Below are 20,328 nucleotides of genomic sequence, written 5' to 3' on the forward strand. Positions count from 1 at the left end.
TGCTGCCTGCTGCTCGGGCTTACCTCGACCGGGTCCTCGAGAGGGCACGCCCGCCCCACCCTCCACCCGGGCCCGTGGACATTTTTATAGGGTCCTGCCCATGGACCCCAATCGGCCCCCTCACCCTTTCACTGGTTCCAGACCGCGCACGGAAACATCCGTAACCATTTGTGCTCACACCCTTCACTACCTCACCCTCGCATCCGCCCGATACCAAATGGCGGACCTCCTGCCACCTCTCGAGGGTGAGAAGCCCCGGTGGGCCAGCTTGTACTTGCCTGGTCCCGCGCCCCCTGGGGATGTCAGTTGGCGGCTCCTTCGTGGGGCCGTGAGCACGGCGTGTACTTGGCGCGGTTCACCCTGCCGCAACACCTGCCCTTTCTGTGCGAGAGGAGACCTTGGCGCACATATTACTTGGAGTGCCGGTTGCAGCCCCTGTTCTGGCTCCTCCTGAATATCTTTCTTGCGTTTCTGGTTGCACTTTTCCCCTCACCTTTTTATCTACGCACTCCCCATCCGTGGCCCCACAAAGTCGCAGGATCTCCTTATCAGCCTCCTCTTGGCCCTGGCCAAACTAGCCATCTACAAAACCAGGGAGAGGAGGTTGGCCAACAGGATTTCCTGCGACTGTGGGGCCTGTTTCTGCTCCTCTGTCTGTTCACGCATCCGGGCAGAGTTCCTCTGGGCGGCGTCCACTGGCTCCCTTGACGCTTTTGAGGAGCAGTGGGCGTTGTCTAGGGTTCTCTGCTCAGTGTCCCCATCAGGTTCCCTCTGTTTAGCCCTATGACCTCACTCCCGATCCTGTTTTTTCATTAATTGTCCCACGAAATCATTTGGTGTCAGAGACCTGTGGATCCTCTCCTTAGGCTTGGGGGAGGTCCTTTGGAAGGACTTCCTGGCTGCCAATAGGACCAGACTCCTATACCCCACTGGTCTGGGTCTGTCACACAGCTTATAAAATTTACATTATTTTTACTGCACAAGGATAATTCTAAACAATTCTTAAGGTATTTTTAGATAGAGAAGATCTGGCTAAAAAATAATATTTTTGCCATTATATAGACCTTTCATCTGAGTGTCTCAAAGATTTTTTAAAACATCAGTGAAGCCCCATCACACCTGGGTGAGGTAGGCATCAACTCCATTTTAGAGGGCAGTAAACTGAGAGACAAAGAGGCTGAGGCCAAATTTTCAAAGTGTCTACTAATTTTGGGTGACAGTTTTTGGGTGCCAAATCTCAGGTACATAAGGACCTGACTTTCAGAAGTGCTAAGCACCCACTAATCCAGCTGATGTGAGCAGTGAGTGCTTAGCACTTCTGAAAATCAGGTCCCACGTTTCTCAGATTGGGCACCCAAAAACTGAACCACCCAAAATCAGTGGACACTTCTTTTTTTTTTTTAAGCGTGGGCCCACATGAATTGCCAGGGGGACAGGTCTGGGAATAGAAACTAGGATCCTGATTCCCATTCTTGTGCCCTAAATGTATCAAAGTGCTTAACAGATCACATGAAAAATATATTTAAAAGAAGAGCAGATGTATGATTAATCCCCTTCTAAATCAACTCTCTTTCCAGCAAGAAGAACACGTGCCATACACTGCCTGTGGAAAGTGTGTACGGATGACCTTCGGTATAAGTGCAGTCTTATTCTGGGTAAAATTCTATTGATCTTATTCTTTAATATAATGTACTTCTCTTGACAAATAATAGCTTCATGAAAAACTAAACTATATATGAGTCAATAAAGTGGCAGGCTGGTCTGAATTTTCAAATATGGATGTTTAAGTTTCACCCAAAAATCATTTGCACACATGCCCAAACACATAATTGCATACACCAACCATACATTTGAATATTCAGAAAAGATATTCGTGCATATAAGTTTATACTTATGCATTTTTTGTGGCTACAACTTGTGGGCTATGTTTGAAAATATGGTCCACTGTTTCCTCCATCAGCATTTTCAGATACATGTTTTGCTGGTAAGTGGAACAGAGGATTACCTTGGGGACGGACCTGGTTGCACTTCCCCTCCCTTCTTCCCAGTTTCTTTCATTGTTGTTCCAGCCATTCAGTTCAATAGCGTGTCATGGACGACTGGGTCTCTTTCAGCTTTTTCGTTTCACTTAAAAGAGCAAAGCTGGGAGCTCTTTGATTTTCCCAATCTTGCTACTTTAATTAAAACTAAAAATTAAAGGAAGTCCAGCCATCCATGAAACAATATGTAACATGGTGGGCCGGCCCAGAAAAGCCATCTCTAAAAGCTGAGGGCTCTAATATATTGCATGCTCCCAGAGCCTGTACAACATCCTGTAGCCGGAAAACCATCATCAGTGATGGGAAATGAAGCTGGAACACAGGGACTGTACAGAATGCTGGCTGTCCAGCAGGGAAGAGGCTGTGCTCTGGGTTTTCATGTCTCGAGCACAGCGAGGAAAATAACTAACTGGCCGGTTGGGGTTCAGAATGCTAAGAGAATCTTGTAACGTGTTATGATTTGGTTTATTACTATGGTATTGTGTCTATGGTGGGGGGGCGGTCAGGGGATAAATGTCACTTTACAGACGTATAAGAAGAGAAACTCGCTGCTCGGAAGAACTTACAATCTGAATAAAAACTAGATAGCTAATAAGAAATGAAAATGGGGAAAGAAGCAGATATGACAAAAAACAAGGGAAAAGAGAATATTGAACATAAAAGTATTATTTCAACCAATGCAGATGATATGACTGATTAAAATTAGGGCGGTCAAGAGATTAAAAAAATTAATCATGATTAATTGCACTGTTAAACAATAGAATGCCATTTATTTACATATTTTCAAGGTTTTCTACATTTTCAAATGTATTGATTTCAATTACAACACAGAATATAAAGTGTACAGTGCTCACTTTATATTTATTTTTTATTGCAAATATTTGCACTGTAAAAAACAAAAGAAATTGTATTTTTCAATTCACCTAATAAAAGTACAGTTATCCAATCTCTTTATCATGAACGATGAACTTAAAAATGTAGAATTATGTACAAAAAAAACCTGCATTAAAAAATAAAACAATGTAAAATTTAGAGCCTACAAGTCCACTCAGTCCTACTTCTTGTTCAGCCAATCGCTCAGATGAACAAGTTTGTTTACATTTCCAGAAGATAATGCTGCCTGCTTCTGGTTTACAATGTCACCTGAAAGTGGGAATAGGCATTCTCATGGCACTGTTGTAGCCAGCATCACAAGATATTTACATGCTAGATGTGCTAAAGATTCATATGTCCCTTGATGCTTCAACCACCATTCCACAGGACATGTGTCCATGCTAACGATGGGTTCTGCTCAATAACGATCCAAAGCAGTGCACACCAACACGTGTTCATTTTCATTATCTGAGTCAGATGCCACCAGCAGAAGGTTGATTTTCTTTTTTGGTTGTTGGGTTCTGTAGTTTCCAAGTCAGAGTGTTGCTCTTTTAAGACTTCTAAAAGCATGTTCCACACCTCGTACCTCTCAGATTTTAGAAAGCTCACCTTCTTTGCGTTTTGTCAAATCTGCAGTGACAGTGTTCTTAAAAGAAACAACATGCTGGGTCATCATTCGAGACTGCTATAACATGAAATATATGGTAGAATGCAGGTAAAACACAGAGCAGGAGACATACAATTCTCCCCTAAGGGAGAACGCCTGTTCTCACATTCAAGTGACATTGTAAACAAGAAGAAGGCAGCATTATCTTCTGGAAATGTAAACAAACTTGTTCATCTGAGTGATTGGCTGAACAAGAAGTAGGACTGAAAGGACTTGTAGGCTCTACATTTTACGTTGTTTTATTTTTAATGCAGTTTTTTTTGTACATAATTCTACATTTTTAAGTTCATCTTTCATGATAAGGAGATTGGACAAATGTAATTAATGCATTTTTTTTTAACAAGCGTCATCGGCATGGAAGCATGTCCTCTGGAATGATGGCCGAAACATGAAGAGGCATATGAGTCTTTAGTGCATCTGGCACATAAATATCTTGCGACACTGGCTACAACAGTGCCATGTGAAAACCTGTGCTCACTTTCAGATGCATTGTAATTAAGAAGTGGGCAGCATTATCTCCCATAAATGTAAACAAATTTGTATTTCTTCGCGATTGGCTGAACAAGAAGTAGCACTGAGTGGACTTGTAGACTAAAGTTTTACATTGTTTTGTTTTTGAGTGCAGTTATGTAACCAAAAAAACTACATTTGTAGGTTGCACTTTCATGATAAAGAGATTGCATTTCAGTAATTGTATGAGATGAATTGAAAAACACTACTTCTTTTGTTTACAAATATTTGCACTGTAAAAATTATAATAAAAAATAGTACAAAGTGAGCACTGTACACTTTTTGTATTCTGTGTTGTAATTAAAATCAATTATATTTGAAAATGTACAAAAACATCCAAAAATATTTAATAAATTTCAATTGGTATTCTATTGTTTAACAGCGCAATTAATCGCGATTAATTTTTTGAGGTAATCGCGTGAGTTAACTGCGATTAATTGACAGCCCTAATTAAAGTGTGCCTGTTTCTCTTGAGGGGCAGTTGCTTTTTTTTGGCTACAATCCACAACAACAATACCTGGTTCATATACAGTGTTTTTCCTCCAGAATGCATCCTGCCAATTGTGCAGTGCCATACATGGGGTGTTGGGAAGAGAAGATTCTTTTCTAACCCAAGAAAGTGACCATCATATGCCCCAAAGCATGAGATCTAAATACCTTTCTCCTTATCTTAGCTTGTATAGCTACAAACATTATCTATCATAAAATTATCCATCTTTTTTTCCACAGGTTGACCGTATGCTACACAAAGTAGTCCTCTCTTTTATGGGTTCTTAATTTACTGTGCTTTATCTTCTCAGAGCATCCCCTTGCCCTCATATTACGGGATGGGGAGAAAGAGGGTTCCAATTAGTTTCACTTTGCCCTTTGTAATATATATTTCAAACCACTGTTTTTCCCAATATGATTTTACACCAATATATATATATTGTATTCTATTTTCAGGTTCTTTTGATCGTTGCTTCAGTTATTGGCATCATCATCTACAGACTCTCAGTTTTCCTTGTGTTTTCTGCAAAGCTGCCACGGCACATTAATGGAACAGAAGCAATTCAGAAGTACCTGACTCCCCAGGCAGCCACTTCAGTAACTGCTTCAATCATCAGTTTTATAATCATCATGATTCTGAACATCATCTATGAAAAAGTGGCAATCATGATTACTGACTTTGGTAAGTTTATGCTTTAGCTAGGAACTGTAACAGAAAACAACATCATTCTTATAATAAGGACCCCAGTAAATGAATATCTACACCAAGTATTTCAGAATTTTTCCTCTATAGCATGCAATGACTTCTAGAATTTTTCAAATACAGCTTTTCACTTTCATCAAAGAAATATATTTTACTCCTTGCCTAAGAAATCCTTGTATAGCCAGCATGAAAGATCAATTGTTTACAGCTTTGTATTTGTGAAATAGACAAAGCTAGGAAGATTTCTATAATACCCAGGCTTTATGAAAACAGATCAGTACCGCATAACACATTCAAGTACATTAGCTATTGTTTATGGAGGGAACAGCTCCTTTTTTGTAAATAAATAGAATATGGTCACTGGTCCAATGCTAGATGATTTTCTCTCGTTATTAAACAGATAACCATTCACAAATATTACTATTCTTTCCATCCAGGCCATCTACATTAAAGTAGCTGTTCTACTTTAGATGTGTAAAGTAGTGGTATTTTAATATGGTGTATTTCCGTCAGGTCAAAGTGTTATGTTTGTTATTTGTTGAGTCTGCGAGGATTTTCTCTTTCTATGAAAGCAATAGAGAATTGTGCTGCTCTTTTTCTTTTAGCGTCAAAGAACAAATTCTTTCCTCTTTACAATAGTCTTATAATTAACATAATGGGTACATTGTATTAGGGAACCTAAACAATCTAAATTGTGCTGTAAATTGTATTCAAGCGTGCAAGGCACATGCACATTTTTTGACGGAGGTACTAAAGCTGTTCAAATATTAATTTTCTTTTCCTTTTTGTTTTTTGGTGTGTTTTTTTTTAAACTACAGAACTACCAAGGACGCAGACTGATTATGAAAACAGTCTGACCATGAAGATGTTCTTATTCCAGTTTGTCAACTATTATTCTTCATGTTTCTACATTGCATTCTTTAAGGGTAAATTTGTAGGATACCCTGGGGACCCAGTTTATTGGTTAGGAAAATACAGAAATGAAGAGGTAAGAATCCACTATAGTGTATTCATTATAGTGTAAGATGTTAGCCTAGGGCCTGACCTACACTAAAAAGTTAGGTCAATTCCAGCTATGGTCCTCAGGGGTGTGAAAAATCTGCACCTCTGAACAATGTCATTATTCTGGTCTAATACCCGGTGTAGACAGCGCTAGATCAACAGAAGAATTCTTCTATTAACCTAGCTACTGCCTCTCAAAGAGACAGATTACCTGCACCAACAGGAGAACCATTGTAGCATTTTGAGTGTAGACAAGCTCTAGATCTTCAGCTATTGCCAAGCAGTGTACAGCACAGAAGGGGAGTTCAATGGTAGCCTTTTCACTTCCCCAGTTCTAGGCCAACTGTGTGCTGGGTCGGCCCCTTAGCATAATTTAGAGTAGCTTCAAGGTTTCTTAAAGTGACTTAGGTTGTCATTGACTCACAAGGAACCACTGTGGCCTACCAAAGACCCAGCCACACTCACTTTCCCGTGAACACCTGTATCAGCAGCAGATAGAGGGTGGTATAACATCCTCTGCACCAGCTCTCCACCATCCGTGGATCCCCCTCCACTAGAGTGATCTTCTTGTAAGGACAGTGCAACACAGAAAGGCTGTATGATCTGGGCTATTGTTCCATTGACTTCACTGGTATCCTGCCCATTTATAGCAATGTCAGATTTGGTCTGTTGGGCCTTTTGTCTAAGTTATCAAAGGGATTTGTCTCATTTGTCTTCTGGGATTATTTTTAAGGTTAAAATAATGTAATTTTTAAAATTTTAGTATATATTTTATTTAAAACACTTTAATCTTGCCTGAAGAATTATGCAGCGTTTTTCGTACCTCTTTCAACCTTTAGTGTGATCCTGGTGGCTGTCTCCTTGAACTTACAACGCAGCTAACAATAATAATGGGAGGTAAAGCAATTTGGAATAACATTCAAGAAGTTCTTCTTCCGTAAGTACCTAATGTTTTTTAAAAGTGACCTAATGCAACAAAAAAGTCAAATATTTGATGGCTGAGGCCCTGCTTCTGTTTGAAGTAAGTGGGCATTTAGATTTCAATAGCAGCATATGCTCAGGCACCTGGAGAACAAGACCAACATTTTCCAACTTGGGTGCCATTTTTGGGTGCCCAGCTTGAAACGCCTTGGGGCCTGATTTTTCAAAGGTTCTATCAATCCCCAGTTCCCACTGAGTTCAGTTCAAGTTGAGTGCCCAAAACTGAGGCAACCAAAACTGGAGGCTACTCTGACAATTTTCACCTTATTATTGCTTTAAATGGCATACCGCGATTTAGTATTTACTGTTCTGTGTCAGACTTTCCACAGAACAAGTATTTAAAATGCTATTTTAGTTTTTTAAATATATTTTTGTAGTTGTATTTTGACATTCACAGCTCTGTTCATATGACAGACATTCCCAAAGGGTAATGTTGAATGTAAATGATACAGTAAAACCAGAGGCTGCATCTCTTCTGTGTAACTTACACAAAGTTATTAAATAATATTGCCCTCGTCAGGGTTGGTGCAACCCATTAGGTGACCTAGGCGGTCGCTAGGGCACTAGCATTTGGGGGGCAGCATTTCAGGTCCTTTGGCAGCGACTGCGACGGCTGGATCTGCGGCCGCCCCAGTCATCGTTGGCATTTAGGTGGAGTGACCTGGGGTAAGGGGGCAAGGAGAGGGCCATCTGCAGCAAGTAAGGCGGGGCGCAGCACGCAGGTGAACCGCTCCCCGCCCCAGCTCACCTCTGCTCCGCCTCCTCCCCGAGCACGGGAAGGAGGTGGAGCAGAGGTGAGCTGGGGCAAGGAGCTGCCGCACGGCTCCCTGGGCCGGAGGGAGCTGCTGCGGGGTGGGCGCCTCAGGGCGGAGGGGGGGAGTTGCCATGGGCGGGGTGCCTCAGGGCGGCCGAGGGGGTGGGGAGTTGCCACAGGGGGGCGCCTCAGGGCAGAGGGGGGGAGCTGCCACGGGGGGAGCATCTCAGGGTGGGGGGCACAAGGTGGAAGTTTCACCTAGGGCATGAAACATCTTTGCACTCACCCTGGCCCTCTTCAGGAGACAGGGAATGATCTAAGTACAGAAAGCTGGAAAAGGTATGGCGAAGGGAGGTGGCGAAGAGAGGGAACCAGCACAAACTCATTTAAATATGTATCTGATGGAGTTGTAATGGAAATTTATGACATTTCTTCACCGATCAAGTATGCACAATTGTCAATAATAACAATTACAGTGAAACCCCACTATAATGCAATGTTTGGGGTCCAAAAAATTCCATTGCGATAAATGCGGGGTCGCGGTATAGTGGGGTTTCAAGCCGGTCAGTTTAAGTCAGTGGTCCCCCACGTGGTGCATTGATGTGCACCGTCTAGTGCCTAGTGCCCCTAGTGCCTAGTGCCCAGCAGGGGAGAGAAGCCGCGGCCCTGCGCCTCCCGGGGACAGAGAACTCCGAGGCTCTGGGCACTGGTGCTATCTGTCCCTGGCAGGCGCGAGGCCGCAGCTTCTCTCTCATGCTGGGCACTAGGCAGGGGCACATCAATGTCCTGGCGGGCGCCATGGTGTTGGGGACCACTGATATTAGGCCTTGAAGAGGAGCCAACTTATGATCGCGTTATATGCGATATCGCGTTATGGCAAGGCGCGTTATTGCGAGGTTTGACTGTATCTTGAAAATTGGAGGTGGGAGTCCTAGAAACTAGGGTCAGATCCTGTTTCCATTTACACTAATGTTAACCCAAAGTAACTCCACTGCCTTCAGGAGAGTTACTTCAAGTGTACCCTGTTGCAGATACAAGCAGAATCTGTCCCTTAGAATCAACAGGCCTGATTTTGTGTATTTACATCGGTAGATTAAAAAAAATTGCCACAGGAGTCAGTTTTTCCTTCTTCAGGCTGACAGCCAATAAGTCTCATTGTGCTAGTTGGTTTCATTTTTGCCAGTGATTGTCCCAGTTTGCTTAGCCAGTTATCTGTTCTTCCCATTTCTTATGCCTATCCATCACCACACATGATGTATCACCACTTTCAGCCAGTAGTCAAGTCCTAGGTTCATGCTTCCTTCCCAGATCAATTCTTAACATGGCCTGGTATTGCTTGCACTTAAAGAACTAGATCCACCCAATTCTGACATTTTTAATCATTGCAACAGTAATGTAACAGGCATTACTGTTGCTTTAGGATGAGAAAAGTTGAATTGTGAAGATTAAAATGTGTCTACATACGGTGATTCAGAGGAGCAAGTGGAGTATGCAGTGAGTTGGATATGCATCAGGGACTTTTATTATTTATTGAGCACTGATAGAATGCACAAGGCTATACAAATACAGAAAACAAATGATTCCAGACACAAACATCTTGCAATCTAAATCAGACACAAGCAATACACACTGGCTACAACAATACATGGATTGAAGGCAATGAAGGAGAAAGATTAGGAGACAGGGAGCATGCTGTGTGACAAATAAAGCTGCTTTAAACAAGATAACATTAAGAATATTGACAACCTTATTAGGGAGTGTAGATTTGGGGCCTTGATAACAGGTGGCTGGTGGGCAGGAGGGAAGTATAAGAGGAGATGACCAGGAAGAAAATGTGGAGAAGGGGATTGGAAATAGGGAGTGACCTAAAACACAAATATGGGTAAAGGAGATTTAGAAATGGAGGAAAAGAGAAAAGGCCCAAATCTTGCTTCCATTGAACTCCTATTTGCAATGATTAGGCCAAAAATTGTAAGATGAGAAAGGAGAAAGAATAATGTATAAAGGAAGAGTGTCACATTTTACTTGATATTAAACGGTTTCAGATTCAGTCTCTGTTTTTCAGGATATATTTAAGGACTACTTTAAGCCCAGATACCACAGTGAGGGATACATTAGAAGGTGGATTGATGGGAAATTTGGAACACTATTGAAAAAGCAATCCTTCCTGTATATTTTAAGGAAAAACACATCTTTTGTAAAACTGTGATGCCTCATGCAAATCTTTAAAAGCATTTGGCTGATATCTCGTTTTGCATTTCTCTTATTACAAATGGAAATTTTCTCTTCCCTTCTTATGAAGAACATTTATGTGCAAACAATACCCCTCTTTTTTTTTTTCTTAAAAGCTCATCTGCTGCCGCTCCTTATTCTAAGGTAACAGATAGAAATAGTGTCATAAGGTATAATTCCCAAATCTGAACCTTAGCGTCCAAAATTTGGGTACCTGCATGAATTCCTCTAAGCTTAATTACCAGCTTAGATCTGATATGCTGCCACCAATCAAAACTCTGAGTGTTTGATAAACTCTGGTCTCCCAAACTCCTGGGCCCCCAAGACCAGATCCCCTGGATCTTTAACACAGGAAAGTAACTCTTTCCCTCACTAGTGCCACTCCTAGGCTTCCCCTCCCTGGGTTCCCTAGAAGATCCTGTGCTTCAAACTCATGAAACCACCGAGCATGTTTTTCTCCTCCCCCTTCCTCTTCCCTGAGAGTACAGATCCATGCTCCGATAATCTAACCAAGACCCCTCCCCTTCGTTCCTCGCCTAACCAGAAAAATCAATCAGGTTCTAAAAAGAATCTTTTAAAAAGGAGTTAAAATTATCTCTGTAACTTCAAGATGTAATATACAGGGTCCTATAGCTTACAGACGCAGAAAGAAACTTTTTCCCCCAGTACCAATACAAATCAAATATTCCCAGCAACTACACATATAAAAGTAACCAGCCAGATCCACAATTGCAATAGAGTAAAACAAACAAAAAGCCTAAACCAGCTGTTTTTACTTACTATTTGAACAGAAACTTAGAGAGCCTGTAGTAATGTCTGGTCTCTCTCAGATCCCCGAGAGAAGAACACAACGGACAAAGAACCACACACACAGCTTCCCTCCACCCAAATTTAAAAGTATCTTGTCTCCTGATTGGTCTTCTGGCAGGTGTTGGTTCCCTGTTTGTTAACCCTTTACAGGTAGAAGAGACACCAACCCTTAACAATCTGTTTATGACAAATAGTTATAACTACATCATCAATTTTCCTAAATTCTGGTGCTCGCATTTCAGACCAAGAGCTTTCCGTGGGGAGGGATTAAAAACTGTGCAGTCTGAGGAACATATTGGGCCTGGTTCTCTGTTGCCTTTTCATCTGATGCTGTCTGTTACACTAGTGCAAAGTGGTTGTGAAATGCTAACAGATCAGAATGGTAGTGTTGTACACCCACTTTGCATTACTGTAAATGACTGCCCAAGGTACAAGATAATAGCGAATCACAGACTCATTGTTTGTATTAAGGAGTTTTGGTAGTTCAGTTATGATCAAAAATGAATTTTCAAACTTGACTATTCCACCAGAGCAAGATCTTTGCAATAGCTCAGCCTTTGGCAGAGTAGACTAACAATGTGAATCATCATTTCTCTCCTGACTGATAGCTGGGTTAAGAATCTAATTGGAAGATGTCGCTCAGCTGCCAGATCAGAAAAGACTATTCCCCGCTGGGAGCAGGACTACCATCTGCAACCCGTTGGAAAACTTGGATTGTTTTATGAGTATCTGGAAATGGGTAAGTCAGCAGTGCAATTCTGATTCATATGAAATATTTTCAGAAGTCAAAGGCGTTTTTTTTTAAAACTCTTCAGATGAATAATGTCTGATGATTGTATAGATAGTGTAAACATGTTATAGAGATTAAAGCTTGTGCAAAATGAATAAAAGTAAAAAAAAATTATTAGTCTAAATCAAATAAATGACAATCCAGTTTACAGCCAAAGACAATATGGCTTCAGTAGCTAGGGATTGTATGACTACGTCTGTTGCCTCTTCATCTATTACCCTATCCGCAAGTCAGAGGCCAGAAGACTGTCATCTTCAACTCCAGCACTGCAGCATCACATTCCTGTACCAGTTTACTGTAGATTTACAGCAGCTTTCAAGTTTTTGCTTTTTGGAAGCTTTCAAAACTTTAATTTATTTGCAACCAACCATACTTTAATGTAATTGTAATCATACATATTTCAGCACACAAACACCAAATAATGTGATTCTTAATTGAGGCTTTTCAGCCTAGTGCTGGATTAATAAATAAATTTACATGCCTGAAAGATAAGAAGACATATAAAAGAAGCAGATGTTTAAATATTCAGAACAGTTCATATGTATGAGTTATGGCTTTTTTGTGCAAGTATGCACCTTACATACTTTTACAGTCTATTGTTCGTTCTTGGTAGGCCTCACTATCTTTCAGGGGTTTATTGTACTTTTCTGCATGTATGTTCACACAAGGTCTGCTATTTGAGAGAGAGAAAGTCTCTGATTAATCATTAAAACATGCATTCCTGTCTTTGTCATGGTGTGGGTAAATATATACACACTGGAGTTAAGGCATCACCAACGTATCTCACATTGTCATTGGTAGTTATACAGTTTGGATTTGTCACTTTATTTGTGGCATCATTCCCGCTGGCTCCTCTTCTGGCTCTTGTTAATAATTTGTTGGAAATACGAGTTGACGCCTGGAAGATTACAACCCAGTTCAGACGCATGGTGCCACAGAAAGCACAAGATATAGGAGCATGGCAGCCAATCATGCAAGGAGTAGCAATTCTGGCTGTGGTGACCAATGTAAGTATGACCTGAGAATTATAAAAAATGGAATACTCTAAATATTCTAGTCAAGTGAGGATGTGAAATATTAATATGTATCATGCCAGACTGACTAGAGGTAACATTTTCAAAAACATCTAAGTAATTTAGGATCTTAAGCAATGTTCCCTCTAATTTTTTACATCCATGTGCGGAATTAATTTTGTTTATGTGCACCAATAGAGAGGTGATGTGTAGCGGTGGTGGGGTCAAGGTGTTCAGAGTGTGGGAGGGGCTCAGGGCTGGGGCAGAGGGTTTGGGGGTGAGGGCTCCGTCTAGGGGTGTGGGCTCTGGGGTATGGCCAGGGGTGAATGATTTGGGGTGTTGGAGGGGGCTCAGGGCTGGGGCAGAGGATTGGGGTGCAGGAAGTGAGGTCTCCAACTGAGGGTGCAGGAGGCTCTGGGGTGGGGCTTGGGATGAGGGGATTGGGGTGCAAGCTGGCCCAGGACTGCTGCAGGAGGAGAGGCAACTCACCCCACCTGTGCAGCCCTTGATAGCCTGTGGCCACTCAGCTTATAGGGAACTTAGATCTTAAGTCCCATTTTTAAAAGTGACATGGGCGTTTAGGAGCCTAAATATCTAGCATCCTAAGTCTCTTTTGAAAATGAGCTCCAAAGTCATTTACATGTTCTCAAAAACCCTAGGCCTAAATACAAGAAGTTTCACTTTTCACAATGTGACATCCTTGAGAAAATTCTGTGTCCAACCTTCCGTTAGGTATGAAGAATATATCCTCCCTAAACTTACAATGCTCACTGAATGCAGAATGAATTTGCAGGTAACTGCATGGATTTTGAAGAAATTAGGTTGTAATTAAACTTTATTAATTATTATTGTATTTATTATGGTTGTGCCTCCCCGTCTAGGTAGTTTTGCACTTAAAGCAGAGATTCAGCAGCTTTATTAGGTTTGAAAAATACAATGTAGCCTCAAAATTACAGCACTTATCCTTTGAGTGTATAATGAATTTTCTGAGAATTGCAAGTAAATCCATTGATCAGTCTGAGTTAAAGTTAATTTAAAAAATGAGTCCTTTATGAAATTTAGTACTTGGTTTTAGATCTTTTTATGGTCTTATTAATCAAGTGCAGACTCTTCAAACGTCTCATATAGTTAAATCATACTGAAATCTTACACATAGACTATGTTGGAAAAAAGGTAATGGTCTTTTTTGCCATTATGAAGTACACAAGAGTTTGTTCTCCAGCAGAAGCTAACAAATAATCTTATCCTTCAGAAATTTCCATCAACTGCCCTCTTTCAAAATGGCTGCCTTTTCCCCCCTCAGCAGGACTGAGCCACAGAGTGTTCTCAGTTAATGTCCTTCTCAAAATGGCCACCGTCTTCCATTGTTCTCAATAGTACTGAGGCCTCAAGCTGTCCTTAGCAAAGATAGCCACTTCTGACTTCATATGGTGCTATCATCTGCCCAGAGGGCAGTTTGGCTTCTCTACTATTGAGTGAACAATCAGCCGTTTGGAAAGAGGGCAATTTGTGGCGAGTTTCTCTGAAGGAGGTTTTGTGTAACCCTCTGCCAGGGCCGCCTGGGGGGCGGGGGGCAAGTGGGGCAATTTGCCCCAGGCCCCGGGCTCTGCAGGGGCCCCCACGAGAATGGCTGAGGCTCACTCCCCAGTCCCAGCCTGACCCGACCCCATCTCCGCCCCTCTCCTGGAGCCTCAGCCCATCCAGGAGCTTCGCTCAACAGTGGCAGTGTGGCTCCGGCGGGGCCCCTGAGCTCCGCCTCACTCACAACCGCGTGGTAAGGGGGCAGGTCTGTGAGCTCCAGGCTGATCGGAGGAAACTCAGGCCCCGCTGGAGTTTGCAGCCCTGTGGGGAATGGTATCTCTAGCCTCTGTTTTTCAGAGGGTGGAGATGGATAGCAGGAGAGAGATCATTTGATCATGACCTGTTAGGTTTACTCCCTCTGGTGCACTTGGCCTCGGCCATTGTTGGTAGACAGGATACTGGACTGGATGGATCTTTGGTTTGACCCAGTATGGCTGTTCTTATGTTCTAACCTAAATGAACGCAAAGTTATGGAGACAGATATGCGTCAAGGAAGCCAGCAGAGTATCAGAAACTTGAAAAAATCTCTGACTGGATGGGCTCAGGTGTTTGGTCACAAGCTGAGGTGGTTCAGAAGTTTTGGATTTTTTTTAAGCAGAATTTTTGTATTGTTTCTTTAAACAATTAAACACAGCAAACAGCAAATATTTGGCCACGCACTTCTGAAACCCTAAACCATATTCAGGTTTTGGCAGACTAATTTCAGCTTTTCAATTAAAAAAAACACAACAAATTTTGAAGGAAAGCAGACATTGTCCGTGATTTTTTTCTGCCTTTTAAAAACCCCTAGTTCTTCTTCGAGTGCTTGCTCATATCGATTCCAATTAGGTATGCATGTGCCCCGTGTATGTTCGTCAGAAGATTTTTACCCTAGCAACACTCAGTGGGTCAGCTGGGTTGCCCCCTACAGTGGCGCCGCCATGGCGCTGAATATATACTCCTGCCGACCCGACGGCCCTTCAGTTCCTTCTTACGGCCCGTGTCGGTTGTTGGAACAGTGGAGCGCTGCTTAGCTGATCTCCACCTCCCTAGCTACTTGTAGTTCTTTTATTAATTCTCGTGTATATAGTTATAAATTCTATAGTTATAGTTAGTTTTATTCATTCTTTGTTATAGTTAGTGTATATAGTTGAGAGGGGTTCGGGGATTAGCCCCTTCTCCACACCTGGTACTGGGCCTATGCCCGGTTCACCTGGCTTCAAACCGTGCTCGACCTGCCACAGGCTGATGCCAATGGGAGATCCCCACGACTCTTGCCTTAAGTGCCTTGGGGAATCCCACCTCTCGGATAAGTGCCGGATCTGTAAGGCCTTAAAGTCCAGGACGAAGAGGGAGCGGGACTTTCGTCTGAAACAGTTCCTGATGGAGGCAGCTCTTACTCCTCTGCCCTTGGCACCGAGCGCTGGACAGTCTGCATCAGGCAGAAGTGTCTCTTTGGCACCAGATTGAGCTGGTACTGCTAAGGCCCCATAGCACCGACCGTCGCCGGCACCGTCATCTGCTCTGCACCGTTCCCTCTCCCCGCAGGTTAAGAAGCATAAGACTCCTGCGGCTTCCATGTCACCTGCACCGCAGTTGAAGCACCCGCCTAAGCCGGATAGCCCGGCACCGACACCTGCCATGGCACCGACAGTCTTGGCACCGTCAAGTCCGGTCCCACAAGGGCTGTCGAGTCCAGTGCCTGAAAGCTCCCCGGCGCATGCCGTGGTTGAGCTCACAATTCCCTCCTTTTCTACAGCGAGGGAGCTGATCGCGCTGACGGAGTCCGCACTGCCTCAACCCCCGGCATTGCTGGTGAGGGTCGTTCAATCAATAGGCAAGCCTGCCCTGCTGAGGCCACCCTCTGTCGGCACCATCGAGAGGCACTGATCACGATCACAGTCCCACCGGCGCTCTCGGTCCCGTCGCCAATCCCGATCCCGACACCGCTCGCAGTCCCGGCACCGCTCTCCATCTCGGAACCGGTCACACTCACGGCACCGCTCAGCGTCCCGTTAGCTGGCCTGATACTCTCGGCACCGATCCAGCTCCCGGTACCGTTCCCAGCACCGTGCCTCTTGCAGCCGCTCCAGACGTCAAGCCTCCAGATCCCGGTCGACCTCCCGGCACCGCTCCAGTCGCAGGTCCCGGTCTCGTTCCCAGTACCAGTATGGCACCCGGTACTGCTCTCCGGTGCCACACAGGGAGAGGTCATTTAGAGATGGAGAGCCTTCCCAGGGTTTTTCAGCTCCTCCTTGGCCATCTTGTCACACATATGTGTCATCTCACGCGGACAGTGCTTCCTATGCACAGAACCATTACTCAGATGTGCCTGGCCGTGTCTTCCAGGAGACCCAGGCCCAGGAACAGGGACCCCATCAGTGGTCATTCTGGACACCTTGGGCATACCATCAAGCCCAAGGTGCACCTCCAGTGCCATCCCGCTCCGCACCATCGGAACACCAGGTGCCGTAGGCAACGGTCAGCCGCTCCTTTCCCGCGGGTACAGAGGAGGCTCTCATTCAGCTGGCAGTGTCTCAAGTTCCACCTGAGACTGACGTTACTCAAGAACAGGAGCCCATGCAGGACCCTCTTGTCCCTGGCCTTTCCTCTTCGTCCTCACCAGATGAAGCGGTGGCCAGGACATCCTCCTCGGGCCCTCCTCCAATTGACCTGCGGGCACATCAGGACCTCCTGAGGCGGGTGGCCCTGAATATGAATCTTCAGGTGGAGGAGGTCCCAGAGATAGAGGACCCAGTGGTGGATATCCTGTCAGTTGACACCCCCACAAGAGTGGCCTTGCTGTTCATCCATACGATCCAAGCAAACGCCAATACCATCTGGCAATCTCCAGTGTCTATTACGCCCACGGCCAGGGGAGTTGAGCGGAAGTACATGGTATCCTCTAAGGGATATGAGTACCTGTATGTGCACCCTGCTCCCTTGTCGTGCAATCAGTCAATGAAAGGGAACGTCATGGCCAGCAAGCTCCAGCTCCAAAATCAAAGGAGGCTAGGCTCATGGACTTATTGGGCCGCAAAGTATACTCTACTGGGGGCCTCCAGCTCAGGGTGGCAAACCAGCAAGCTCTGCTTAGCCGGTACAATTATAACACCTGGATGGCGGTTGAGAAATTCAAGGAGTTCATTCCCCAGGACTCCCGCCCAGAGTTTGCTGCCCTTTTGGAGGAAGGGAAGAAGGTGGTGAGAACTTCTCTCCAGGCCGTCCTGGACGCAGCTGACTCCGCAGCCAGGACCCTGGCTTCAGGTGTCGCCATGAGGCGAATATCATGGCTTCAGGTGTCAGGCCTTCCACCTGAGTTACAAACCACCATACAGGACCTGCCCTTTGACGGTCAAGGCCTATTCTCTGAAAAGACTGACCCCAGGCTGCAGAGCCTTAAGGACAACAGGGTCATCATGCGCTCCCTCGGGATGCACACCCCTGTGATTCAGCGCAGGTCTTTCCGTCCCCAGCCTCACCGCTCTTATCCCCCACCTAGACCAAGACAGGACTTGGGCAGAAGGCGAGGCCGAGGCAATCGCAGACGGTAGTCTGGACCCCAAGGAGGCCAAAATCAGGGTCCCTCCAAACCACCTACAGGGCCAAAGCCAAACTTTTTTGAAGGTGCGCCCGAGGTCAGCGTACCAGTTACTTTCCAGGATCCTTTCCGTCCTTTTTCCAACCGCCTCTCCTTTTTCCTCCCTGCGTGGTCGCAGCTAACTTCAGATAGTTGGATCCTACACACGGTGGAACTTGGGTACCACTTCCAGTTTATTTTGCCCCCCCTTTCCACCCCCACCCTCATCCCTCTTCAGGGACCCCTCTCACGAGCAATTCCTCTTACAAGAGGTGTGGATGTTCCTTGCCATGGGAGCCATAGAGGAAGTACCAGAAGACGAAAGGGGGAAGGTGTTCTTACTTCCGCTATTTCCTGATCCCCAAGGTGAAGGGAGGTCTCAGACCTATCCTAGACCTGCGAGAACTCAACAAATTCATGATAAAGTTGAAATTCCACATGGTATCCCTGGGGACCATCATCCCATCCTTGGATCCCAGAGACTGGTATGCCACCCTCGACATGAAGGACGCGTATTTTCACATCATCATTTATCCTCCACAACCGCCAGCATTTCCAGTTTACGGTCCTACCATTTGGCCTCTCTACAGCCCCGAGAGTATTCACAAAGTGCATGGCTATAGTCACTGCCTCCCTCCGCCACTGCCGGATACACGTCTTTCCGTATCTGGACGATTGGCTCATCCGAGGGACCTCTGAGACACAAGTCACCCATCATGTGGGCATCATCAAGGACCTTTCATATGTCTAGGCCTGATGATCAATACAGAGAAATCCACTCTGGTTCCCACACAGAAGATAGACTTCATTGGGGCCATCCTGGACTCCAGTCTCGCCAGAACCTGCTTACCACCGGCTCAGTTTCAGGCGATGGTAACAATTATCCAAAGCCTACAGAACTTCCCAACAACTTCGGCTCGCACTTGTCTCGGTCTCTTGGGTCACATGGCTACCTGCACGTTCATGACCAAACACACCAGGCTACACCTCCGTCCCCTCCAATCTTGGCTCAACTCGGTATACCACCCGGGCAGAGACGCCATAGACATGATAGTCACCATTCCCCCAAGCATCCTAGGCTCCCTCAACTGGTGGCTGGCACTTTCCCTGGTGTGTGCAGGGATGCCGTTCCATCCGCCCCAGCCTTCTATGTCCCTGATGACGGACGCGTCATCTCTCGACGGGGTGCTCACCTTGGACATCTTTGCACTCAAGGCCTTTGGTCATCTCAGGAGCTGGCCTTGCACATCAATATCCGAGAGCTGAGAGCAGTTCGCCTTGCGTGCCAGGCGTTTCAACAGCACTTGCAAGGCCATTGTGTCTCAGTGTTCACAGACAACACAACGGCCATGTATTACATAAACAAGCAGGGAGGGGCACGGTCCTCCTCCCTTTGTCAGGAGGCCATCCAACTCTGGGTCTTTTTTATAGCCCACTCGATAGACCTGGTAGCGTCCTTTCTCTCAGGGGTTTGGAACACTCTGGCGGATTGACTCAGCAGATCCTTCCTGTCTCACAAGTGGTCGATTCGTCCGGACGTTATTTATTCTGTTTTCCGGAAGTGGGGATTTCCCCGCATAGACCTCTTCGCTTCCCGCGAGAATAGGAAATGCCAGATGTTCTGCTCCTTCCAAGGCTTCTCCCCGGGCTCGATCTCGGATGCTTTCCTGATGCCGTGGACGAGCCAACTGCTTTATGCCTTTCCACCGTTCCCGCTGGTTCACAAGGTCCTGCTAATGCTCCGCAGGGACGGGGCTCGCTTGATCATGATCGCTCCAGCGTGGCCCAGGCAGCACTGGTACACCATGTTGCTCAACCTGTCGATAGACAACCCAGTTACCCTGCTTCTTCACCCAGACCTCATAATTCAGGACCATGGCAGACTTCACCACCCAGACCTGCAGTCCCTTCACCTCACGGCATGGCTGCTGCGTGGTTAAGCCAGTCAGAGTTACGCTGCTCTGCCTCAGTACAACAAGTACTCCTGGGTAGCAGGAAACCTTTCACTCGGTCAACATATCTGGCCAAGTGGAAGCGTTTCTCCTGCTGGTGCGAAACGCAGAATGTTACTCCCACCGAGGTCTCGATCCCCACCATCTTGGACTAACTCTAGTCTCTCAAACAACAGGGCCTAGCGGTATCATCATTGAGGGTACACTTGGCGGCCATCTCTACCTTCCACCCAGGGGAGAGTGGCCACTCCGTGTTCTCGCACCCTATGGTTTCTAGGTTCCTCAAGGGCTTGGAACGCCTATACCCCCAAGTACGATGCCCTGCCCCAACCTGGGACCTCAACCTGGTTCTAACCAGACTCATGTCTGCCCC

General features: G+C 45.2%; 1 protein-coding gene across 4 annotated transcripts in view; it reads left to right on the top strand.

The window, feature by feature from the left end:
* The window catches only part of ANO6 (anoctamin 6), a 146,486-nt gene that overhangs the window by 111,560 nt on the left and 14,598 nt on the right, over positions 1 to 20,328 (top strand). For 3 of the 4 annotated variants that reach the window (XM_075065965.1, XM_075065959.1, XM_075065964.1), the window contains 6 exons: positions 1,578 to 1,655; positions 5,035 to 5,260; positions 6,100 to 6,269; positions 7,123 to 7,220; positions 11,669 to 11,799; positions 12,652 to 12,857. In XM_075065965.1, the coding sequence (XP_074922066.1) occupies positions 1,578 to 1,655; positions 5,035 to 5,260; positions 6,100 to 6,269; positions 7,123 to 7,220; positions 11,669 to 11,799; positions 12,652 to 12,857 (909 nt within the window). The remainder of the gene's footprint in view (positions 1 to 1,577; positions 1,656 to 5,034; positions 5,261 to 6,099; positions 6,270 to 7,122; positions 7,221 to 11,668; positions 11,800 to 12,651; positions 12,858 to 20,328) is intronic. The other variant, XM_075065956.1, reaches the window with a different exon arrangement.

The sequence above is a fragment of the Chelonoidis abingdonii genome, chromosome 1, assembly GCF_003597395.2.
Source record: "Chelonoidis abingdonii isolate Lonesome George chromosome 1, CheloAbing_2.0, whole genome shotgun sequence".
In the NCBI taxonomy this organism is placed as follows: Eukaryota; Metazoa; Chordata; order Testudines; family Testudinidae; genus Chelonoidis; species Chelonoidis abingdonii.